The sequence below is a fragment of the Doryrhamphus excisus genome, linkage group LG8 (genome assembly GCF_037039965.1).
Source record: "Doryrhamphus excisus strain RoL-2023G ecotype Guam linkage group LG8, RoL_Dexc_Guam_v1.1, whole genome shotgun sequence".
NCBI classification, from domain to species: Eukaryota; Metazoa; Chordata; class Actinopteri; order Syngnathiformes; family Syngnathidae; genus Doryrhamphus; species Doryrhamphus excisus.
Genome location: NC_136364.1, coordinates 13,005,044 through 13,025,797, shown reverse-complemented (window position 1 = coordinate 13,025,797; position 20,754 = coordinate 13,005,044). Strand labels below are relative to the sequence as shown.

Here is a 20,754-nt window from a genome sequence, read left to right as displayed (position 1 = left end):
GGGGGGGGGGGGCAAGTGATACACCAATCTGATTTAGGATACAACATTAGGCTGCCAGCCAATCTTCTCATCTCCTGCAGAGCACTTTCTCCAAGGCCTGCTGCTGCCGCTGCAGACTGTTCGCCTATCAAATATTCAATATAGGTTTATTTCCCAAAGGCTGGGTTCTCTTCCCAAATTGCTGCAGTTTCAGAATTATTGAACAGTCTTCGTAGGTATAGAAGCAATCTGCGCTTTCACACTCTTCAGATACAGAGTACAGATTCCTAACTGCCATATGTATTTAATATGCATAGAGTCTTTATTTAGTGTATTGACCTGTAGTTCCTTGGAAATGTCGTCTATTTACACATTGAGTAGAAAATTGAGTTGAAACATTTCTGACAAATGCACCACACGGTGGCGCTGTTATTATACCTGATAAGTAGACCTCCATTGTTGGAGTTCCTGATTCCCTGGCAGCAAAAGAAACATATTTGAATCTGTTAAAGGCATTTCACCCTAGACTGTTCAGTGAACATGGGCCACCTTGTCAGCTGGACTAGCTGCCAAACTGTTGCAGAAGCCGGACGCCTTCCCAACGTTACGTTATGTCGAGTAACCTGCTAGGTCGCCCGTGTACAGTAATTACCAAAGTTACTACAACAAACAGGAGTAAAGGTTGTGTTGTTTCAATCACGACTTCAAACATTCGCATTGTCCCCACTGTAACGCTTTGATACAGAAGAAGGTGTGGCCCAGAGCTCGTAATTTCCAAAGGTATAGATACAATGAAACAAATGTTGGTTGGCAACCATTTCTCACTAAAATGGGGAGGCTGAGGTCCCCGCCAGCAGTATTTCACACGACAGGGGGATTAGATCTTGTCGCTGCAGGCTAGCATTTATTTTGAGTCCGACTGTATTGCTTGACAGTTTTAGAACTCACTTTTGGAGGGGAAATAACCCAAACCACCAGGAAATGTCACAGAACTGTGGGATTGCATAGAGTCGTATCCATTCAGGTAGGTACATCCATCAATTCCACACGCTTCAGCTTCTTCCAAAATAACACAAATACACAAAATACACAGTATCCAGCCATGCAACAGCAATTATCATACTGTATGTGGCCTACCAGGACTGTTTTATTACACACTAGCATGGTCTTCCAGGCATGCGACTGTGAAAATATGGCCTACCGGGGCAGCTTCATTGCTGGCAGGTGGCACATTCGGAAAAATAGTATAACATAAAAAATATATTTTAACAAGAAAACTAAAAAAAAAAAAAATAATCAGCAGTAATTTTATAAGAATATTTTAGGCGAGAGGCGGGCCACCCAGTCCAGGGTGGCCAGCCAATGGCAGGGCACATATAAACAAACAACCATTCACACTCACATTCATAGCTATGGACAATTTGGAGTCGCCAATTAACCTAGCATGTTTTTGGAATGTGGGAGGAAACCGGAGTACCCGGAGAAAACCCACCCATGCACGGGGAGAACATGCAAACTCCACACAGAGATGGCCGAGGGTGGAACAATTTGGAGTGACTGTAGAAGCCTGCACAGCCTGTAGAGCCTAGACGTAGTACTATGTATAGTAGTATTCTCCTCGTAGGTAAACCTATTTACAAAGAGTGACGTTGACCGGAGTCAAATTCCTAGCGTGGTAACACGCATGGCGAATAAAGCAGATTCTGACACACAATCAGACTCCTAAGAAGATTCGTACCATCCCCTTACCCAACCATCTCTGCCATTGAGCAAATAAGATGCCAAGAACTACTATTCGTAAAACTATGACAGGCCTAGCCGTCTTTGAAATATGCCAGATTTCCCCTTTGTGGCATCTTCAATATTCATACAATAGAATTACCACACCAGTCAGCTCAGACAATCAATATGGAGTGACGCTTAGAACAGCAGGGTGTTTTTATCTTGTTTTCTTGTCGAACAGACTTGAAAAATGGCTTGGAGGACACCAGCATGACAGACTGCAGAGGTAAATAAACGCTGCCTGAGTGTGCGCTAGCCGTCTTCATGAGGACATGACAGCATGAATGACTGAAGGCCTCCGTGAACATTGATATGCATTTCTTTATACTAATAGGAGGATGTTAGTGATTTATTAATAGTGTAGCAGCAGGCATCAGAAAGGTCGGAAAGGCAAATATGTGTCATGTTCTGGTTTGTGTGTACTGGTTACTTCATTTTGGGTTTTCTAGTTCTTTCTCGGGGGCCGCTTCTGTTTAGACCAGGGGTCTCAAACTCAATTTTCCTGGGGGCCACTGGAGCTAGGGTCTGGGCAAGGCTGGGCCGCATCAGGTTTTCCAAAAAAAAACAAAAAAAAAACGCATCTATTAAAAACTGAAAAATATACAAACTTTTTCAGTGCTTTGGTTCCGATTTTCTACAATAAAAGCTCTGATAAAACATTCCACTGTTCTCAAATATCTTAATTTGTATTTTTATGCACAAAATAAGATGAAAAATAAATAAAAAAAATCAAGAATAAAGAAAATCAATCAATCAGTAATAAATAAATATAATAATAATAATAAAAACTTAAGAAACTAAATATAGTTGGTGGGTAGACAAATTGTTTTTTTCAGATTAAAATTAACAAAGCATTATTAGAGCCCTGTAGACATGACAAAACACGACTATAGTCACATTTATACTCTTTTTATTTACAACATATAGCGCAACTGCAGGGTCTTGAGACACATGCTAACTCGCAAACTAGAGAGCTAGCGACCTAAACGGTAGCCTTCAAGTTATTTCCTTTAAACTTAAATAGCCAAAAACGTACCACTTCCACACTATTAACAGTTATTTAACCTTTAACATGAACATTAATCAAATGTAATAATTTTTTTCTGGCTACATGATACCATATAGCATCCATATCAAACTTGCGCGGGCCGCACTAACATTAAACTTTCATATCAACCCGGGGGCCTCAAACTAGTGTCCTGCGGGCCACATTTGGCCCGTGGGCCGCGTGTTTGAGACCCCTGGTTTAGACCCTAGGTCCGCCAAGCTTTTTATTTGGCCCCTAAGCATCATCTTTTGTTTTCATGACATGAAATACCGCTGTGATGGACATTATCTGTGTTAGCCATCTTGCTGGCAAAGTATACTAAAGCAGCTTTGTTTAAAATGGAAGTACAATAAGCACAATAAGAAACTACACTATGTAGCTGAGTAACCCTGCTATGACCTGATTACTGGCGAGAGGCGGCTCCAGGAGGCTCACCTGGAGTGGATTTACAATTCAGCGTTTTTAAGCCAGCAGCTGCAGAAGGAGGACGCAGGGTTCATTTTTAGCATAGGGCAATGACGCCACATTCTCTCAGCTTCCTTCGAGGACTTCTCCACGTTCACCGGCTTCAGAGTTGGCACCCATTGATTATTCATGGCGTTATTTTCCAGTTTGTGTCATCCTTGCTGCTTTATATTCGATTTTTGTTTCATGAACATATCCCAATAATCGGTGGAATATGATGATTTGCTGTGGATGCTTTCCCACTAACTGATGTTTATGAATCCAAGCTCGCTCACTCACTTGATGTTCAGAGCCAGTGAAGGCAGCGCTTAAGTGGAATGAATGAAATGAAAAACGAGGCCGGACAAAATGAACCCAAAATAGCAAAATAGCCAATTTCACAGAGCACGCCTTCTTCGTACAAATTCATTAGCTACGCTTGTAGGTTACACAACCATTACAACATTGATTACAAGGACAATTCAGTTCACTTTGCTGATCACAAATTGAGAGGAAAGCAGTGGACTTCGTGTTCGAAATTTCCATCGAAAATCGGCCTGTGCTGTTATTTATCCTGACAAATGCACCTCATGTTTGCATTGTTAAAGTTGCATTGTTAAATGCGCTCGACTGTAACTTCGGGGGGGTTCAGCCCAATCACCACAAAATTTGTTACACACCTTTAGGGGACTGACAAGCACAAGGTTGTGAAAGATTGGTTGAAAAACATGGCTGCCATCAATCAAAATGTTGCAGAAGCATGGACAAGACGTAGCAACTCATTTCTCCTAAGCCATTGACCATTTCTTTAATCATTCTACAACTTTGAGAACGTCTGTAATCCATGTATGCCAGCATGTCTTCCAAAACACTCACACATGGGGTGCACCACAAAGGTCATTTACAGTCACGTGACATCTTGGGGTGTCCTAATTGTTCTCACATGGCTTTATGTTTCTGTCAACATGGATACCTCAGACATTGCAAGAAAAGGCCAGTGAGGCCTTTGGAAAAACACAAACGACAAAACCTCAACAATGAACATTCCTTTTTAATGGCAACTTACCTCCTTTTCCCCGCAGATATTGCTGATGATGGAGTTGGAGGCCGGGCTAGCAGAGGGACCAAGGACTGCCACCACTCCTTTGGACATGATCTGGCACACTGAAAGAACAAAAAATAAGGTTGATACACTCTCAGGAAGCTACTACATCTTGGGGGTCCTCGGGATTCCGTTCCTAAACTTTTTAGGAATGCAATATTTTCCATTCTGTTTTGGATATGTAGTGCAATATATTTGTGCTTGTTGATAACAAAGAGATAAGGCACAATTCCAAGACCTTTCACTTGGAATAAATACACCTCATACTTTCTAATGAATTATTAACCACACGTAGTTTCATCTTCCTATCTCCGGCCTGGGTGTCGGACCAGGACTGATGGAAACCAGATCAAACCACCAAATGGTTAACAGGAGGCTTTCTGATCATCGGCTCCACCTCTAACGAGGGTTTATGGGACAGAGACGTCTATTTCCATAGCCCAACGTGGCCAATTTTCGTGAGTGGTGCACCCACGTTTCTGTGAGAAAAGCTGATTTTTTTGTTTTTTGCTTCTACATGATTAAAATCATTTATGGAGTTTCCTCCGGGTTCTCCTGCTTCCTCCGAAATTCCCATAACATACTTGTTAGGTTAATTGGCAACTCTAACTTGTGTTTGTCTATATGTGCCATGCCATTGGCTGGCTACCAGTCCAGGGTGTACCCGGCCTCTCACCCATCGTCAGCTGGGATAGGCTCCAGCACACCCCCTTGACTCTAGTGAGGATAATCAGCATAGGGAATGAATAAAGAAATGTATTTATTGAGGGAAATAATGGTTAAAATATCCTTACTTTAATATTTGTGCCTTGCAAAACAACAGGGAGTGTTTTTTTGCATGAAACCTAGATAATAATGTTGTGGCATATGGTTAATCTTGTTATAGTTTTAAAATTTTTTTTTTTTTAATGTTTTCAACAATTTTTACGCACAAATAGAGAGAACTCTTAATGGTTGATACAAGTTCCAGCATCAAGGAGGTGTGATGGACAAACACAATAAAAGGCGCAGGAAAGGCCGTAAAAAGCAGGAATGGGCTGTGATAACAACAGCAGCTTAATTCAACCATTAGCCACAATCTTAACTATTTGAACTCACACACACTTTCTATTCTTCAATACAGTGAATGTGATTTCATTTGTCTATCCACACCATAATACACACACACATATATATATATATATTAGAATTTCTTGCTGTTTTTATAATCCCTGGTTCCTCATTAAACCTCAATGGCCAATGAAGCAAGACCAACACAAATAAAAAAAAACAAAGAAAAGAACGTGTGTGTGTAGTATGACGTTGGTTACTGGAATCGGCGTGAAGCATCAACCAGCTCCGTGTACGCATTTCAGGCCGTTTCAGGCCGTTTCAGGCCTGTGTGCTGCGTTCAGAGGCAGTGAATCTAATGATGAATAAGTAATCCCTTAGTCACACATTTGCAGTGCACCTGTTTTCATGGCAGCAGGTTAAGAGGCTGATGGAGACACATTTCTATCCGCACATACGTGTGTCCATTTTATGTATTAACTGCGTCCCGTCAATGTCCATCACGATAGCCGCCATCCATTTCGTACCTGGACATCGACTTTCCAGGGATCAATACGAGCTATTGGAACCTTGGAATGTTTAGTGGGTTGTAATGAGTTGGATGAGAGCAGTGGTCGGCAACCCGCAGCTCAGCGCTCTTCAGGATGGATGAGCAAGGTGGGGCGGGCAGAGTGATAATGACACACGAAACACGTTTTGAGAGTGTGCAGTCCCCACAACATTTTCTGGCTCCATGAGAAAGCTCTCGGACAGAAATCGAAAAAGAAACAAGTGAGCAACTGAGCCAAAGCATTTTGTGCTAATTCTTACGTATTTAAGGTCAAATATTGTCGTATTTTTTAACAATGCCAAATAAGTCTCAAAGGTCTCAGAACAGCTTATTGGAAGCGTGTTGACCAAAATCGTACCTTTATGATGGAATTCAGACAGTTTTGGCTCCAAGAGGCGCTATTGTGCACTTTAACGACTTTTTATATATGCACTGTAACTCTGCACCCCAGTGTAGCAAAGCCTGTTATATATACCGTATTTTCTGGACTATAAGTCGCTCTGGAGTATAAGTTGCACAAGGCCAAAAATGCATAACTAGGTAGAAAAAAACATACATAAGTCGCACTGGAGTATAAGTCGCATTATTTGTGGGTAATTTATTTTCCAAACTACCTGACCTAAACAGACATTACTTCCTCTTGGAAGGCAAGTTCTAACAATAAAAGAATAGAGAACAGGCTGAATAGGTGTAAGATATGCTAACACAATGCTTATTCGGCTACACAAAAAATAAACATAAATAGAAAAAGTGTCGTGTTTATGTAACATAAATATATTTTTCATTTATAAGTCGCTCTGGAGTATAAGTTGCAGGAACAGCCAACCTATGAAGAAAAGTGCGACTTATAGTCCGGAAAATACAGTATATATGTATATATACAGTACAGTACATAGGGTGGGCTCATCTAATTGGGGGCGGACCAGAGATCATAGGCGGCATCCTGTCCATCAGAAAGAGTGTTTTTCCTTTACAACGTAATGAAAACCCAAACTCCAAAATCGACCGTTTGAGCGCCTCTTCTCTCCAAAGTGAGGAAGATGATAGATTTTTCTCTCATTCTGAGCCCATAAACAGGCTCCAGTGATAAATTACTGTTAGTACGTCATTAAAAAGCCAATTTTGCGTAATTGCTCTGAAACACAAAGGTGCGCTAAAGCTATAGTATGTGTTTGCGTCATGATGTACGATGCAGTCTTGTCATGTGTTTCTTGCGGGAAATTCCCCAAAGAGGAACCAATTTAGGATACTGTACATAGCGGAATGAAAGATAATCTGGTTGGGGGAAGGTGCCTGAGACTTTTTCAATCAGGTAGTGTTCCCTCCGTGACATTTCCTACCTAACTGCGGCCACTCATCCATCCCTAATCCAGTTTCTCCCTCTAATTGCACACACTGTCACACTCAAAACATTTGCAAAGTGGACAACAGACAATGCAGGCACACCAACCGTCTTAGAAAAAACACCCGGATGTACAGTTCCAGCGGGAGAGGAAGAGGAAGCACACGTTTAGGGAGGTTGACCATGTTAAGCAGAATTAATGATGCAGTTGTTCCAGGAGCAGGTGAAGCATGCCTTTCCATTAATGGTGTCGGTGATAGTAGCAAGGACTCATGTGAAAAATCAATCCACGCAAATGCATCATAGCAGATTACAGCAAGCACATGTCATGCATACGCCCGAGTCATGTGATATTGATTTCAGATACATTTGGATGAAGATATATACATAAACATATCAACTCGGAGAATGTCGGCGGTGTCTCATCTATCAAAGGCCAAACTTTAACATTGCGAGATAGGACCACTTTTGGCATTTGTGCATACAATATTCCATAATATGAAAAAAATAGTGGACCGTTGGAATTTTCATTGAAGGAATGAAACAAATGAAGCCATAAACACGCAACAAACACCATTCTAGATAGCCAAGAGAGGGTGGAATCTGGAGTGTGCCAACAAATGTAGCTATAAAGCTAAATCCACAAGAAACCCGCCAATACGGAAAATGTGATTTTTGTGAATAACTCCTGAGCTAATATTGATATCATTCAGAATCCAAATGCTAATGGTATCTTTTCATGTTCAATGCATTGAAATAGTGTATGTAGACAAAATAAATGTAGGACTAATAGAGGTTATCTCATGGCACTTGACACATGAAGGTCACGAGTGAAATGGCGAACCAACCGAGACCCCACACGAGCGAGCACGTGTCGACGAAGGCAAGGACAATTCTCTCTGGGAAAGAAACCTTGGACGGAACCCAGGCTCCGCTTGGGTCAAGATATAAAAATAAATAAATAAAAACAATAAGAGTGTAGCGATAGATCAAGCCAGAAGTCTTAGTCCGAGGAACGTAGAGGTGTGTTCAGGGTCATTTGTAACTATATGCTAAGACCATATACGTACATTGCCTACTTTTAAGTATATCCATGTTTTATTTTTATACTCCTGCCGCATAACACGGTATAACACAGTATAGCACAGTGTACTGTAATAAAATGGTTAGTGAAATGTGAAGTGTAGCCACTAAGAGTCTAAAGATGTCAGTTGATGGACTCAAGGACTCAGTTACTCACTTGTTTCCCCCATCTCGTATTCGCTGTCTCGAAGCAGCTCAAAGATATCCACCTCCAGCTTGCCCGTGGTGGAGCGATTGCTGCTCCTGTTGATGCTGTCTTTGGCCAGTGTGATGGCCAGACGCTCCCCTCGGCTGCACTCCATCGGGTCATCAAGGATGGCAGCTGAACACAAGAACATAAAGAAGGAGGTGGATCAGAAGACATTGAGTGCGGACGACAAAGACCGGTGATCATTATCCTCCTTTTGTATAATTGATGTCTTCTGCAGAACTACAATACAATAGCCCCCCCGCCATCCCCGCTAATGTGGCTCTTTAAGTCCACCGATTCTGTGCATGTTTTTCTTGTTGAAGCATTTAAAAGCATTTTATGGTAAATATCTGATAACAATATCTGAGTCCATCGCGGCATGTCGGCTTCTATTATAGTAGGCCAGAGGAGTGTGGGAAAGGCCTCCCCTGGGGGGCACCAGGGGACTTCAGGGAAGGTGCAGCACCATGGGAAAAATAAAGAAAATGAACTAATTAACAGGCAAAATGAAGCATATAGTGAGCAATTACGCGGAGTGAGCAGAAGCCCTGCAGAAGGTTTTTGGGGGCAAAGGAGGGTAGGCTCACGATGCCACACTTTGGAAACCCCTGTTTGAGGATACAAGTTGTAGGAAGTGGTGCATCCTGGAGTCACCTGGAGTACAGTAGATGACCATGATGTATCCCACAGAACACCCCCCCCCCTTCTTGTTTATAGTACTGTATACTGTTTGTACGCAACACAAAACTATCAGGTTTCAGGACTCGGCTCAGCTCTTACAGCAAAAAATTGCATCAATTCATCAAATTTAAAGACAAGCAAATGAATGTTGGGCCATGCGGAGGTATTGAGGTTTGTTACAAATTACAACCAATTTCAGTCAGTGTGATAAAGTGTGTGTCCAGTACACAAAATACCTTGGCGTACAATATCAAAACAATAACAAACAAACGTTTTACTTTCTCAATAGTAAACTTCTAAAATGTGACCTTTAGCAGACAACATGTACAATTGTTGTCATGGTAGATGAAGCACAATAAATAGGAACGGAATTGAATGTCATGTCTACTCTTTAGGGATATAACAGTGCGGCATATACAGTGTTACCAGGTTACGGTAGATACCTCGGTTTTAAGGCTTCATTTCTGGGTACAGTTAAGGGGAAAGCTTCAATCATAAGAAAAGTTTCTTTTGAGAAAAAGCTGTGTTTTGCGTATTATCAACTTATCAACGCTAAGTTGTGATTGGGCCTTGAGACTGCATCGGCCGTATGTGTGTATGTGCCTCGACCGGCAGAGAAGAATGTTTTTTTTTATATTTCGTACGGCCTCCTCTGAGACCACGATTGGTAAAATATGCTAGCTGGTGGAGGTCGTTTTTTTTTTTTTTCGTGAGGAAAATGTAGCTAAGGAGGGTTTTCAAGATCTGGCTGCTCCTTGGCGCCATCGCAAGCCATGACTCTTGCCGGCCGAAAGCTGGGCTTTACTGGATTTGTTTGAAAAAGTAGACACATGAGTTCTTTATATGGGAACTTGGTACGTCATTCTCCGGTACCGAAACTTTCTGGTACTTACAAATACATGTATCGCTACACCTTCAGTAATACTCACATGTTGTTATGAACACACAGTGATGCCGTGTTGCATTATGATATGTGCTCATAGCAAATATTACCATCATTGCCTAACCGCCTTCTTCCCTCTCCATGTCTGCTACTGTTGCCTTTAATTTACCGCCTGTTTCTTCCACCTCATTAGTGCTAAATATCCTTGACAAGAACAAAAGGTGTGATATCATCCCCTGCAGCGAGGCTCCGTCACAACATAGCACATTGCACATGTCCGAATACGCGTAGCCGAGCCGTAAGACAAGTAGGCGTATGTCTGTTAAATGAAACTTCTAAATCTGATGTTCTCGGGTCACACAGGATGTGACATTTTAGGTCGGTCAATACATGACAGCTAGCAAACAAGGAAGAGTGATTCCACTACGGTGAAAACACAAGCCGGTGCTTGATCCAAACCAATCAATGCGTCGCCGGGAGGTGTGCTGAGGCTGTGGACCGTGGAAGAAAATCTCAGAGATGGCAGGCATGAAAAAAAAGAGGATTCCTGCGAGAGCACAAAGCTGGAGAAAGTGATCTTAGGAGGTCTATTAGCCTCCCTCACAGATGTGATCCTTTTGTAAACATGCACGCCTGGCTGATTCGCTACGGAACACCCTCTGAGCATTAAACGGCACCAAACTATTAAGCAAATCAACTTTTTCATCTGCAATAATAGTTGAGCGAGGCAGACTGGGAGCTTTTATTGCGGTGTGCGGTGCAATTACAATAACGCCATTTGAGTACATTTTATGCACAGCAATGTTTTGTCCCTCCAAGCAGAAGAGTTTGCTTGGCTTTACTGGGGTTCAGTTGAAAAGGTAAACCCTGGTTGGGCTTTTGGCTGTACTGGGGTTCAGTTGGAAAAGGAAACCTTGATTTGGTTGGCTTCAGTGGGGTTCAGTTGAGAAAGAAAACCCTGGTTTGGTTGGCTTTGCTGGGGTTCTGCTGGAAAAGAAAAACCCTGTTTTGGTTGGCTTTACTGGGGTTCAGTTGGAAAAGGAAACGTTGGTTTGGTTGGCTTCACTGGGGTTCAGTTGGAAAGGAAAACCCTGGTTTGATTGGCTTCACTGGGGTTCAGTTGGAAAAGGAAAACCCTGTTTGAGCTTTTGGCTTTACTGGGGTTCAGTTGGAAAAGGAAAACCCTGGTTTGGTTGTCTTTACTGGGGTTCAGTTGGCAAAGGAAAATCCTGGTTTGGTTGTCTTTACTGGGGTTCAGTTGGCAAAGGAAAATCCTGGTTTGGTTGGCTTTATTGGGGTTCAGTTGGAAAAGGAAAAAGGAAAATCCTGGTTTGGTTGGCTTTATTGGGGTTCAGTTGGACAAGGAAAACCCTGGTTGGGCTCATGGCTTCCTTCACAGGCGTGCGGGTGGGATGCCAAAACCACCCGTAGCTATGTACAGTACATCGTGCTGGGGTCTCCAAATGTTTTCCATCATGGGCTACATACTGAAAAAAACAAAAGGGAACAAGGCCACTTTGATATTGTTGTAGTACAAATAAAAACTGCTTCTCAGCTTTCTGATATCGGTGAAAAAGTCATGTTCCGCAGGACAGGAGTTGTCACTTCCTGTTCTGCCCTCAAGGATGCCTCAGGGACAGCCCTGTCACTTAATATTTTGACCTTATTTCGTAAATCCTTTCAATTTTTCCATGTTTTCCCAACACATTTCCACCTTGTATTTGTAAAATATCCTCTCATAATAAGGACTTCATTCCCAAACTATTTTGACTTTATTCTCTTAATGTTTGTGCAACCTCATTTCTCAAAAATCTAAATTTCATTCATTGATTTAATTGTCATATTAAAGCTTAAAAGATGCATATTCTTTGATTTCAATTTATGCTACTAAATGATGTTGTTTTTCCTCGTATTATATTGGCTATAATGAGAATATTCCTCATATTGCAACCTCATTCTTAATTTGACACAAGTCATTATTCTTTGGAGTAATTGTCTAATATCCGAGTTGTTACAGCTCTGTGCAAATGTTAAATATATATCAGAAGAAGTATCCTATGGTGTATTTCATGGAAATGTGATTCTGGGTGTTGATGGTGGGAAAAGAGCAACCTGATGGAGGAAATGGGCGGCAGGGGACGTGAGATGCTTTAGACGAATTTGGACGTTGAAGTCATTTGACACGGCTTTCATTTGAATTGGTTTTTTCATTCATGTTTTATTCAAAAGCATTGGTTACCATTGGCTGTATTTGGGCTCTCACCGGTTTTATTAGCTTCGTGGACCGTACCTCATGCATCAGGTAATTGAGACTCGAGAATACATTTCCGCTGAAGGCAGTGATGTAGAAATCTAACACTTTTTACAAAAAAAAAGCCAATATACTGTTAAAGTATGATACAGCATAAACATAAAGTTGTGCCTATTTACACAACTTGTCAGAAAAGTGAGAAGGTTCTACGATCTGAAAGGAAACAGTGTAGTTAATTGGTTAATTGGCGATCAGCAAATTTCCATAAAGTGGAATTTCTTTTCAATAAGTATAATATTTCTGAAGCTAGAGCACAGAAACACTGTTTACAACATTCTAAATATGTTTTTTTTAACACTATTAGAGATCAGGAAATGAAATAACACCCCTATAATCACTTTTGCACTGGTATTATCCAATATTAAAGACATAATAATTATATATATGACATTTTATGCATAAATGAGACATAACATTAGCATTGACAGCGTACTTCCTGTGGTGGCTAATCTCTCATCAATTAAACGTTACTGAGTTACCTAGTGGAGCAGTGTGGAATGCTACTGTAATGCCATAAACAGGAGCTGCTGTCGGCCACAACTCACACCAGTCACCCACACTTGCCACAATGCTAACCATGCTAACACTCAGCAAAAAAAAGTCAACTTCTTAGGCCACACACAACAAGCCACAGATACTGTATTATACTACATACAGTATCACATCTTGGGAATTTATTTATTTAACCATATTATTGCTTCAAAAATTATTAATTAGGCCAGCAATATATACACAATTTGCTTAAATATTATTATTTTTTACTAATAATGGACCATATTTGACTAATAATAGGTCGTATTCAACAATGGTATTCAACCATCATTTATTAATTCACTTTAGACAAACGTCTAAGTAAAGTGTGGAGGCGATATTCAAACCATGATGGAGCAATATATTTATATTTGGGGTATTTTGGAATACTAGAAACCCTTTTTTGTGAAATATGTGATGTAGCCTGACCTCACCCAGACTCTTCCAAAAACCGCAGCCTCTGGTAGTGGAACGTTAGACCCCCCATAGTCTTACACAAGAGTACCACTCCACTTTATCCTACATGAATACTTACGTGTACAGTACATTCTGGCACTGTGTGCCCAAAGGTCGCAACGAAAAGAACACATCAAGGTCGCAGACTTCACCGTGGAAGTCTGTCCTCAGGGAGCATCTCTATTCTGCTGACTTTTACTTTCATACTGTGCATTTTTGTCCACAAGGCCATTGATTTAAATGAATATTTCAGATTTTCCTTCAGCCGTGACATGCCTCCATTCCTTTCAAGTTCTGTCATTGACTTGTGATTCAAATTGGCTGCTTTATCTTGCAAAGGTCACTGGCAGTATTGTGGATTGTAATAAGCGTACATGGCTGTGCATATGTGTGGTGGTGCTGCTGAACAGAGTTTGAAATGGAATCATTAAAACGGTAACCTTTTTGAACGACTCATTTTTGAAAAGTTGGGTATACTCGAGCAGATATATGTGAAAGCTAATTTCCGCCACTGAAAAAAAAATATCCCAATGGGAAGTCGAAATTATGAGATAGAACGTTGAAATAACAAGATAAAAATTTGAAATTTTAAGATGAGAAAATCAAAATTATGAGAGAGAAAGTCATAATAACGAGATAAAAAGTCGAAATAAGGAGATAAAAAGTAAAAATTTTGAGATAAGAAAGTTGAAATTATGCAAGGGAAAGTCATAACGAGATAAAAAGTCAAAATTACGAGATAAAAAGTCAAAATTTTGAGATAAGAAAATCGAAATTATGAGAGAAAGTCATAATAACTCAAAATAACGAGATACAAAGCTGAAATTACGAGATGTTCATTCATTTTCTACCGCTTTTTCCTCACAAGGTTCCTCACAGTGGTGGAAACGGGCTTCCATAGATATAGTATAATGGAAGCTGCTGGACTTTCTAATTTTATTGACGGCACCTTTGACATCATGGGCTCTGGTGACCATTTATACAACGAATAATTAACAAAGTTGTTGTTAAAATCTGGCTGTGGGATATTTTTACTGTTCATTTGTTCTCAAGGAGGATGAGGAGATACAGAGAATATACCATCACCGGTCTCCAATTTGGAGACGACAGAGCATCAAGGCAGTTGGTTTTTCCAATGTGTCGTGTGTATGCAGTTCATTACATTAGCCAAAAGCTAAGAGTTTTGGCTAAGGAAGTGACGTGTATACACAAACCCTGACACTCACCACAGTGTTTTTAACGAAATAAACACTGTCCCCAGTTTGTGTTTTTAACGAAATAAACACTGTCCCCAGTTTGTGCTTTCCTCAGCACGTTTGTGGAGTCAACAGGAGTGAACATATTCCAACAAATGTTTTCCGCATAGAAGATGAGGAAGGAACAGGGCAAGGATATTGCTGAGGCAGTTCATGGAGAACTTTCTGCCATGTCTGTTCCGAGGAGCGTGTGGGTGGATGTCAGAAGCGAGAGTGGTGAGACTGATGCGAGAAATGTCGAACAAATCTTTCAATGACATATGAGTCAAATATATGCAATCTGAGCATTCAAACTGCAGTAGATCGGATACCAGGGTCACATTCCAGCAAAAAAATTGTATCCTAGTCAGTCATATGCCTGAAGTTGTATATTTACCAATTCACTTCGTTTGCTAACTTGCTTGTCAGGTATAAAGGCGGGTATCACAACCATACTGTATCAAACCTCGAGTCTGTGGGCCACATGAGGGACGTACCAAACGGCAATGATTCATTTAAAACTATGAATGACAGTTATCCATCGAGACATGCACGCCACTGATTCATTGATGAGTTCTTAGTCCTAAATAAGGTCCATCAGTGTTCTGTTGTGCAGAAAACACAAAATAAAACAAACCCATGCCAAAGAGCTAAATGACGATGGCGGTCTAAATGAGTGTCACATCAAACCCGCTGGCTAGCCTTTTCCAAAATAAGTCAGGTCATGCAGAATTGAGCCGTCCCGATGGCGATGGGGCGCCCACTCTACCGCCTTACCTGAGTAAAGGACAATACAAAAGCCATACAAAATACAATCCCATCATTTGTTTGCTTTATCATTGCTGGAGTGTATCAGCCTTCTTCTCACGTTCCTCTCTATCAGCCGAGCCCAGAGCAACCCTGCAGATCCTGATGTCCTCATAGTTACTAATCGCCTTCCGCAGCTGCTGGCAAACATTTCAATTTCAGAAGGAAAAAAAGGCTGATAATGGGCGGTGAGGGCAGTGATGTGAGGGAGCAATGGTTGTCATGCAAAGGCAGCTGGAGGATGTGGTTCAATGGAAGCTTCACGGTCACACCGCGGCGGGATGGTCACCAGAAACGGACTGTTCCATTGCCGACAGATGTACAGTACATACTGTAGCATTGTACCATGTGTAGCATTTTACACATTTGAATTAACGTTCTGAACTCCTGTCTCCATGCCAGTGTTGCATTTAGCAGAATAATGCAGCTGGGACCATCCCATGCCCTCCCCCTACCCCATGATGCATTCGTGTTCATGCTGTATAATGTGCTTACTTGTCCCACACTGCACTCCCCTATAGAAGCTTAGTTTGGAATTGTCTGTTTTCCCTCCCCTCCCATACTGTTGTTCCCTCTCCTGTCCCGCCTCCTTTGCCAATCATCCTGTCCTGTCTACCCCCCCATTCCATCTTATTTATAGTATGTTGTATCCATATGGGCAGTTAAGGGCATCTCTCTCTGGAGGAGGTGCACACCATTTTTGTGCAAGCTGATTTAATGAGGCGGCTCAGGCATCTGGTCGGGATGCCTCGCTGACGCTTCCCTGGGGAGGTGTTGTGGGCACGCCCAACAGGCAGGAGGCCTTTGAGAAGATGCAGGAGATGTTGGAGAGACCATGTCTCTCAACTGGCCTGCATGGGAATGCCTGCATGAAGAAGCCTTGACCTCAGATAAGTGGAAGAGTATGGCTGGATAGATAGAAAAAATACAGTTGAATGGATAAACATTAATATTTCTTTAATGTTATGATTATTTGTTTTCTGCCTCTCTTGGCCTGAGGCTGTTACACTTCCTGTCCATCACTCACTGCGTTCACTCCTGTTCCGTCCCAAATGTTCCGCATGGGAAAATCTAATTGCATATACATTACGCCCCTAATGTGAATCAATGTACATGGCAGCTCCACCTGCTACTATTGAACAACTAACTGCTTTCATGAATCTCAAGTCCCCAAACAAACAGACAACATTGTCTGTCACTTAGGACCCAATGATGCCAAAGCCTGCCTTCTTGAACCGATTTGTCTAAAAGTGGACAATATTACATTCTAATCGACATTACAGCAATCGCTTATTTAGTCTTGAATCCACAGAATGAACACTTTTTGACTAATTATCCTTCCCACCAAAATGAAAGGAGGAAAGCTTGTAATAAACACACACACATACAAAGAATTAATAAAGAGAAATGAAACTTTGAATCAATGAAACACTGAAAGAGCATTACGAGGACCAATATGGGGACACGAGGAGTTATAAATCCCAGAAATAAATCAGGGCAGGCTGGTTGCAATCAACAAATGGTGGCTGAAAAACAAAATGAAGTGGCGTGCAGAGTGTGGCACAAGGATAATCTCATCAATTATGAGGAAATAGCCATGGTGATGATGTAGTTGTAGCTGAGAATCCAGAGTGGGGCCCAGGAATAAGTTATTGGCTGGCAGGAAGGCAAAATAAAAAATACAAAAAGAAAGCCTTGGGGAATTTGTGCCCTCACTGGGTGTCATTACCTGTCAGTCAGCCTATCTCCGTCTCCAGGCCCGGGCCTCCAGATAGAGGCATGTCATTGTCAGGAAGGTCAAGGGAAAACAGCAGGCGGTTTGAGGGGGAGGGGGGAAAGGTTAAGAGGGAGGAAAGTATGGCAATAAAGAAATCGGAAAAGGGATAAATATGGAAGGCAAATGTTTATGCGGGTCACGGCAAATGAGTGAAGTGCAGTGAAGGCCTGGATGGATTCTGACAGCTTGGCTTAAGCTAAGAATTTTAAAAGGAAACCGTGTCACCCCGCTGCCTGCACTGGGGAGGGCAGACCACAACCTGGTCCTGCTCAAATCTCACTAAACCCCTAAAGTGATGGAATTAGGAGGAAATTACCATAATATATAACATATATAATAACCATAAGCTGATTCAGGGAGTGGTCCTCTGAGGCTGAGCAGGCTCTGATAGAGTTGGGCTTGGAGAGCACACACTGGGATGCACTGCAGGGTCCCCACTTTGACCATATGCAGCATGAATGTTACCCTGGAAATACAATTGACAAAGACCATCAAAGAACCTGAAGAAGAGGACCTTGGTCAGCTGGTGTGAGCGTGTGGAAGTGGTTCACACATACAAGTACCTGGGGGGGGGGGGGTGCATCAAATATGCAACAAAATAAGAAATAAGAACTCAGGAAAGGGGGCTGCACGGCGGACGAGTGGTTAGCGCGCAGACCTCACAGCTAGAAGACAGGAGTTCAAACCCACTCTCGGCCATCTATGTGTGGAGTTTGCAGGTTCTCCCTGTGCATACGTGGGTTTTCTCCGGGTACTCCAATTTCCTCCCACATTCCAAAAACATGCTAGGTTAATTGGCGACTCCAAATTGTCCATAGGTATGAATGTGAGTGTGAATGGTTGTTTGTCTATATGTGCCCTGTGATTGGCTGACCACCAGTCCAGGGTGTACCATGCGTCTCGCCCAAAGACAGCTGGGATAGGCTCCAGCACCCCCACAACCCTTGTGAAGAAAATGAATGAATGAATGAATGACAAAGGGACAACCACTGTATATCTATGTATGAGTCTTTTTCTATAGCCTTGACTGTTGGTGGGGGCGACAAACAAAGACAGACAGTCTGGTGTTGGTAGGATCATACATCAAAAAAGGAAATCACCTAAGTTGGACAAAGTGGTACTGACGAGTACCACTTATCTACCTGACGTGAATGACAGAGTGTGAGAAATTGCGTTAAAGTGAGTTAAGGGGAAAATCGGCCTCTCTCTCTCTCAAGAGAATAAAAGTGCTTTTGCAAAGATCAAGGATGATATCAGTGAGATATGGATTTAAGACCTACTGTATATGCAGCGAGAGGGAGAGGAAGGAGGAAAGATGACAGGTAGGGACTAAGAGATGTATCCAGGGGAAGCCAAAGTTCCCACAGCTTTGCTCAATAATCCGCGGGGAAGACAAAGAAAGAATTGATGACAATGACAGCGTGGCAATATGTGCCTGCATCCAGTGGTCATCATAATCATCATTTCACAAGCAGGAGCCCACTCATCTCATGATGTCACACTGGATATTTCTTATAGAAGCAGTCTTGTAAGGTTATTGATAACTTCATAAATAACGCAGTGGAACATTGGTAAGCGTGATCAATCCAATCCAGAAGTTCCAACTCTAACTGAATGAATTTTACCATCAGAAATAATGTAAATCCAACTCATTTGTTGCAGAGAATTGTAGAAAACACTTCAAAATGCATATAAATGAGGAAAGGAAGGATAAAGGAACATTTAAAGTCACTTATACCTTTGTTGAAGACGTCATTATTGATAACGTGAGACAGTGAGATCCATCCTTCATGTTTAGCTCGGAGTTATTACTTGAATTCAATACCTATTTCATCAACATGCTACCACTTGCGACTTTCTTTGGCTATGCTGCATGTTCTTTGCAGCCGTGCCCAAAAAAAGGGAAGGACTTGTGGCGTAACTGTGTTAGTTAGCAAAGAACTACAGAGTAAACAGCTGAAGACATCACAGACGAACCCGAGTGTGAATACCGTAACGCCCTTATTATGGCAGTAATTTACCTAAACTGCAAAGAGGACAGGGTGTTAATTTGAAGCAGGCAATAATTGGTGAGGGGCTATTATTTCGGAGAATGTCATTCTTTAACTTTAATGATGATTAAAGTTAAAAAAAAAAAGTCCATCTGGTGGTCTATGTTGCACAATGCCAATGTTGCAATACTGGGAAGGAGCCAAATGCTCAGCTACAATTAATACTACAATTACACTACAACTCAAAAGCTTGGGATCACTTGCAAATTTCTTTGTTTTCCAAAAAAAAAAAAAACATTTTCATGCATTTCACAAACATTTTTATCCATTTCACAAACAATTAAAATGAATCATATGATTTTCAAAAACATTTTTGCATTTTTGTCAGTCCTCTGCATCAATCTCCTGGTATGGCTGCTAATCCAAGTTCATCATTTTATAAGGCTAATAGATGATTAGAAAAGCCATCTAAAAATGTAAACTAAAACTAAAATCTCTTACCATGCTGAGAGCAGTACAAACTGGGTCTAACAAGGACAGAAAAATGATGCACAACTGTGCAAGAAGACAAATATCTGAGAGTGTGTAGTTTAAGACGCCTCACAGGTTGTCACCGGGCAGCTGCACTAAATAGTAGCCATCAAACACCAGTGTCAGTATCAACAGTGAAGCGGCGACCTCAGGATGCTGGACTTCATGGCAGGATTGCCAAGAAAAAGCCATATCTCAGACTGGACAAAAAAAAATTCTAAGTGATCCCAAACTTTTGAGCGGTAGTGTAATTGTAAACAATTAATTGGTTAATTGGTTCCAGTTCCAACCGTGATAAGTGAATCCACGCAATGTAAGATTTAATATTAACATACAGAATACTTTGGTAGTTTGAGCATTAAAAACTTATTTATGACTTTCTAAATACATTTCCTTACCATTGTTAGTGCCCTGTAGACATGAAATAACCTATTTACAAACATTTTTTGAAAATCGGAGATAGAGCGAGGGTGCATTGTTCGAACCACAATGTAGCAAGCGTTGACTGCACCGCAGGTATGGCGCATTTGACTTTTACACCAACAGCCTAGCATATGCAGGGACTGATAAGATAGACCTCAAATCCAGTTACTCCCACCTTGTGGATTTAATAGAAAAAAGGATTATGTCAGGAGACTGCCTACAGCCACAGCTGTGATTTTTTCAGACCACTGATGCGACCGTTGTAGGAAACATTGGATAGAGAAGTTTTCATTGGTTTTTAGTCTCTGCGAGCAACAAGCCAAAAAGTAAACATGTTGCTGTAATTGGACTTCTAAAAGGACCAGTGAATGGACTATCTGTATGGGACCCCCCCTGCTGGAATGTGTAAACAGTGATAAGGTGAGCAAAGCCGCCAGAGCAAAGGACAGGAGAGGACAACTGGGAGCGGACAATAATCCAAAGCGTTTCTCAGCAGGATTGCACGCTGTAATCTGAGGTAAGGAGATAGGAAAAATACAAGTGGGACAATCATCCACT

General features: G+C 41.5%; 1 protein-coding gene and 1 long non-coding RNA gene across 3 annotated transcripts in view; one reads left to right on the top strand and one right to left on the bottom strand.

Annotated features, from left to right (window-relative positions):
* The window catches only part of LOC131134288 (uncharacterized), a 45,624-nt gene extending 40,994 nt beyond the window's left edge, over positions 1 to 4,630 (top strand). The window contains exon 3 of the long non-coding RNA XR_009131376.2: positions 4,336 to 4,630. This is a non-coding gene — a long non-coding RNA (uncharacterized LOC131134288). The remainder of the gene's footprint in view (positions 1 to 4,335) is intronic.
* grik4 (glutamate receptor, ionotropic, kainate 4) overlaps positions 1 to 20,754 on the bottom strand; it is a 270,511-nt gene that overhangs the window by 118,930 nt on the left and 130,827 nt on the right. For both annotated transcript variants that reach the window (XM_058079390.2, XM_058079391.2), the window contains exons 4-5: positions 8,538 to 8,702; positions 4,320 to 4,417 (exon numbers count right to left, since the gene is read on the bottom strand). In XM_058079390.2, coding sequence (XP_057935373.1) covers positions 4,320 to 4,417; positions 8,538 to 8,702 — 263 coding nt within the window. The remainder of the gene's footprint in view (positions 1 to 4,319; positions 4,418 to 8,537; positions 8,703 to 20,754) is intronic.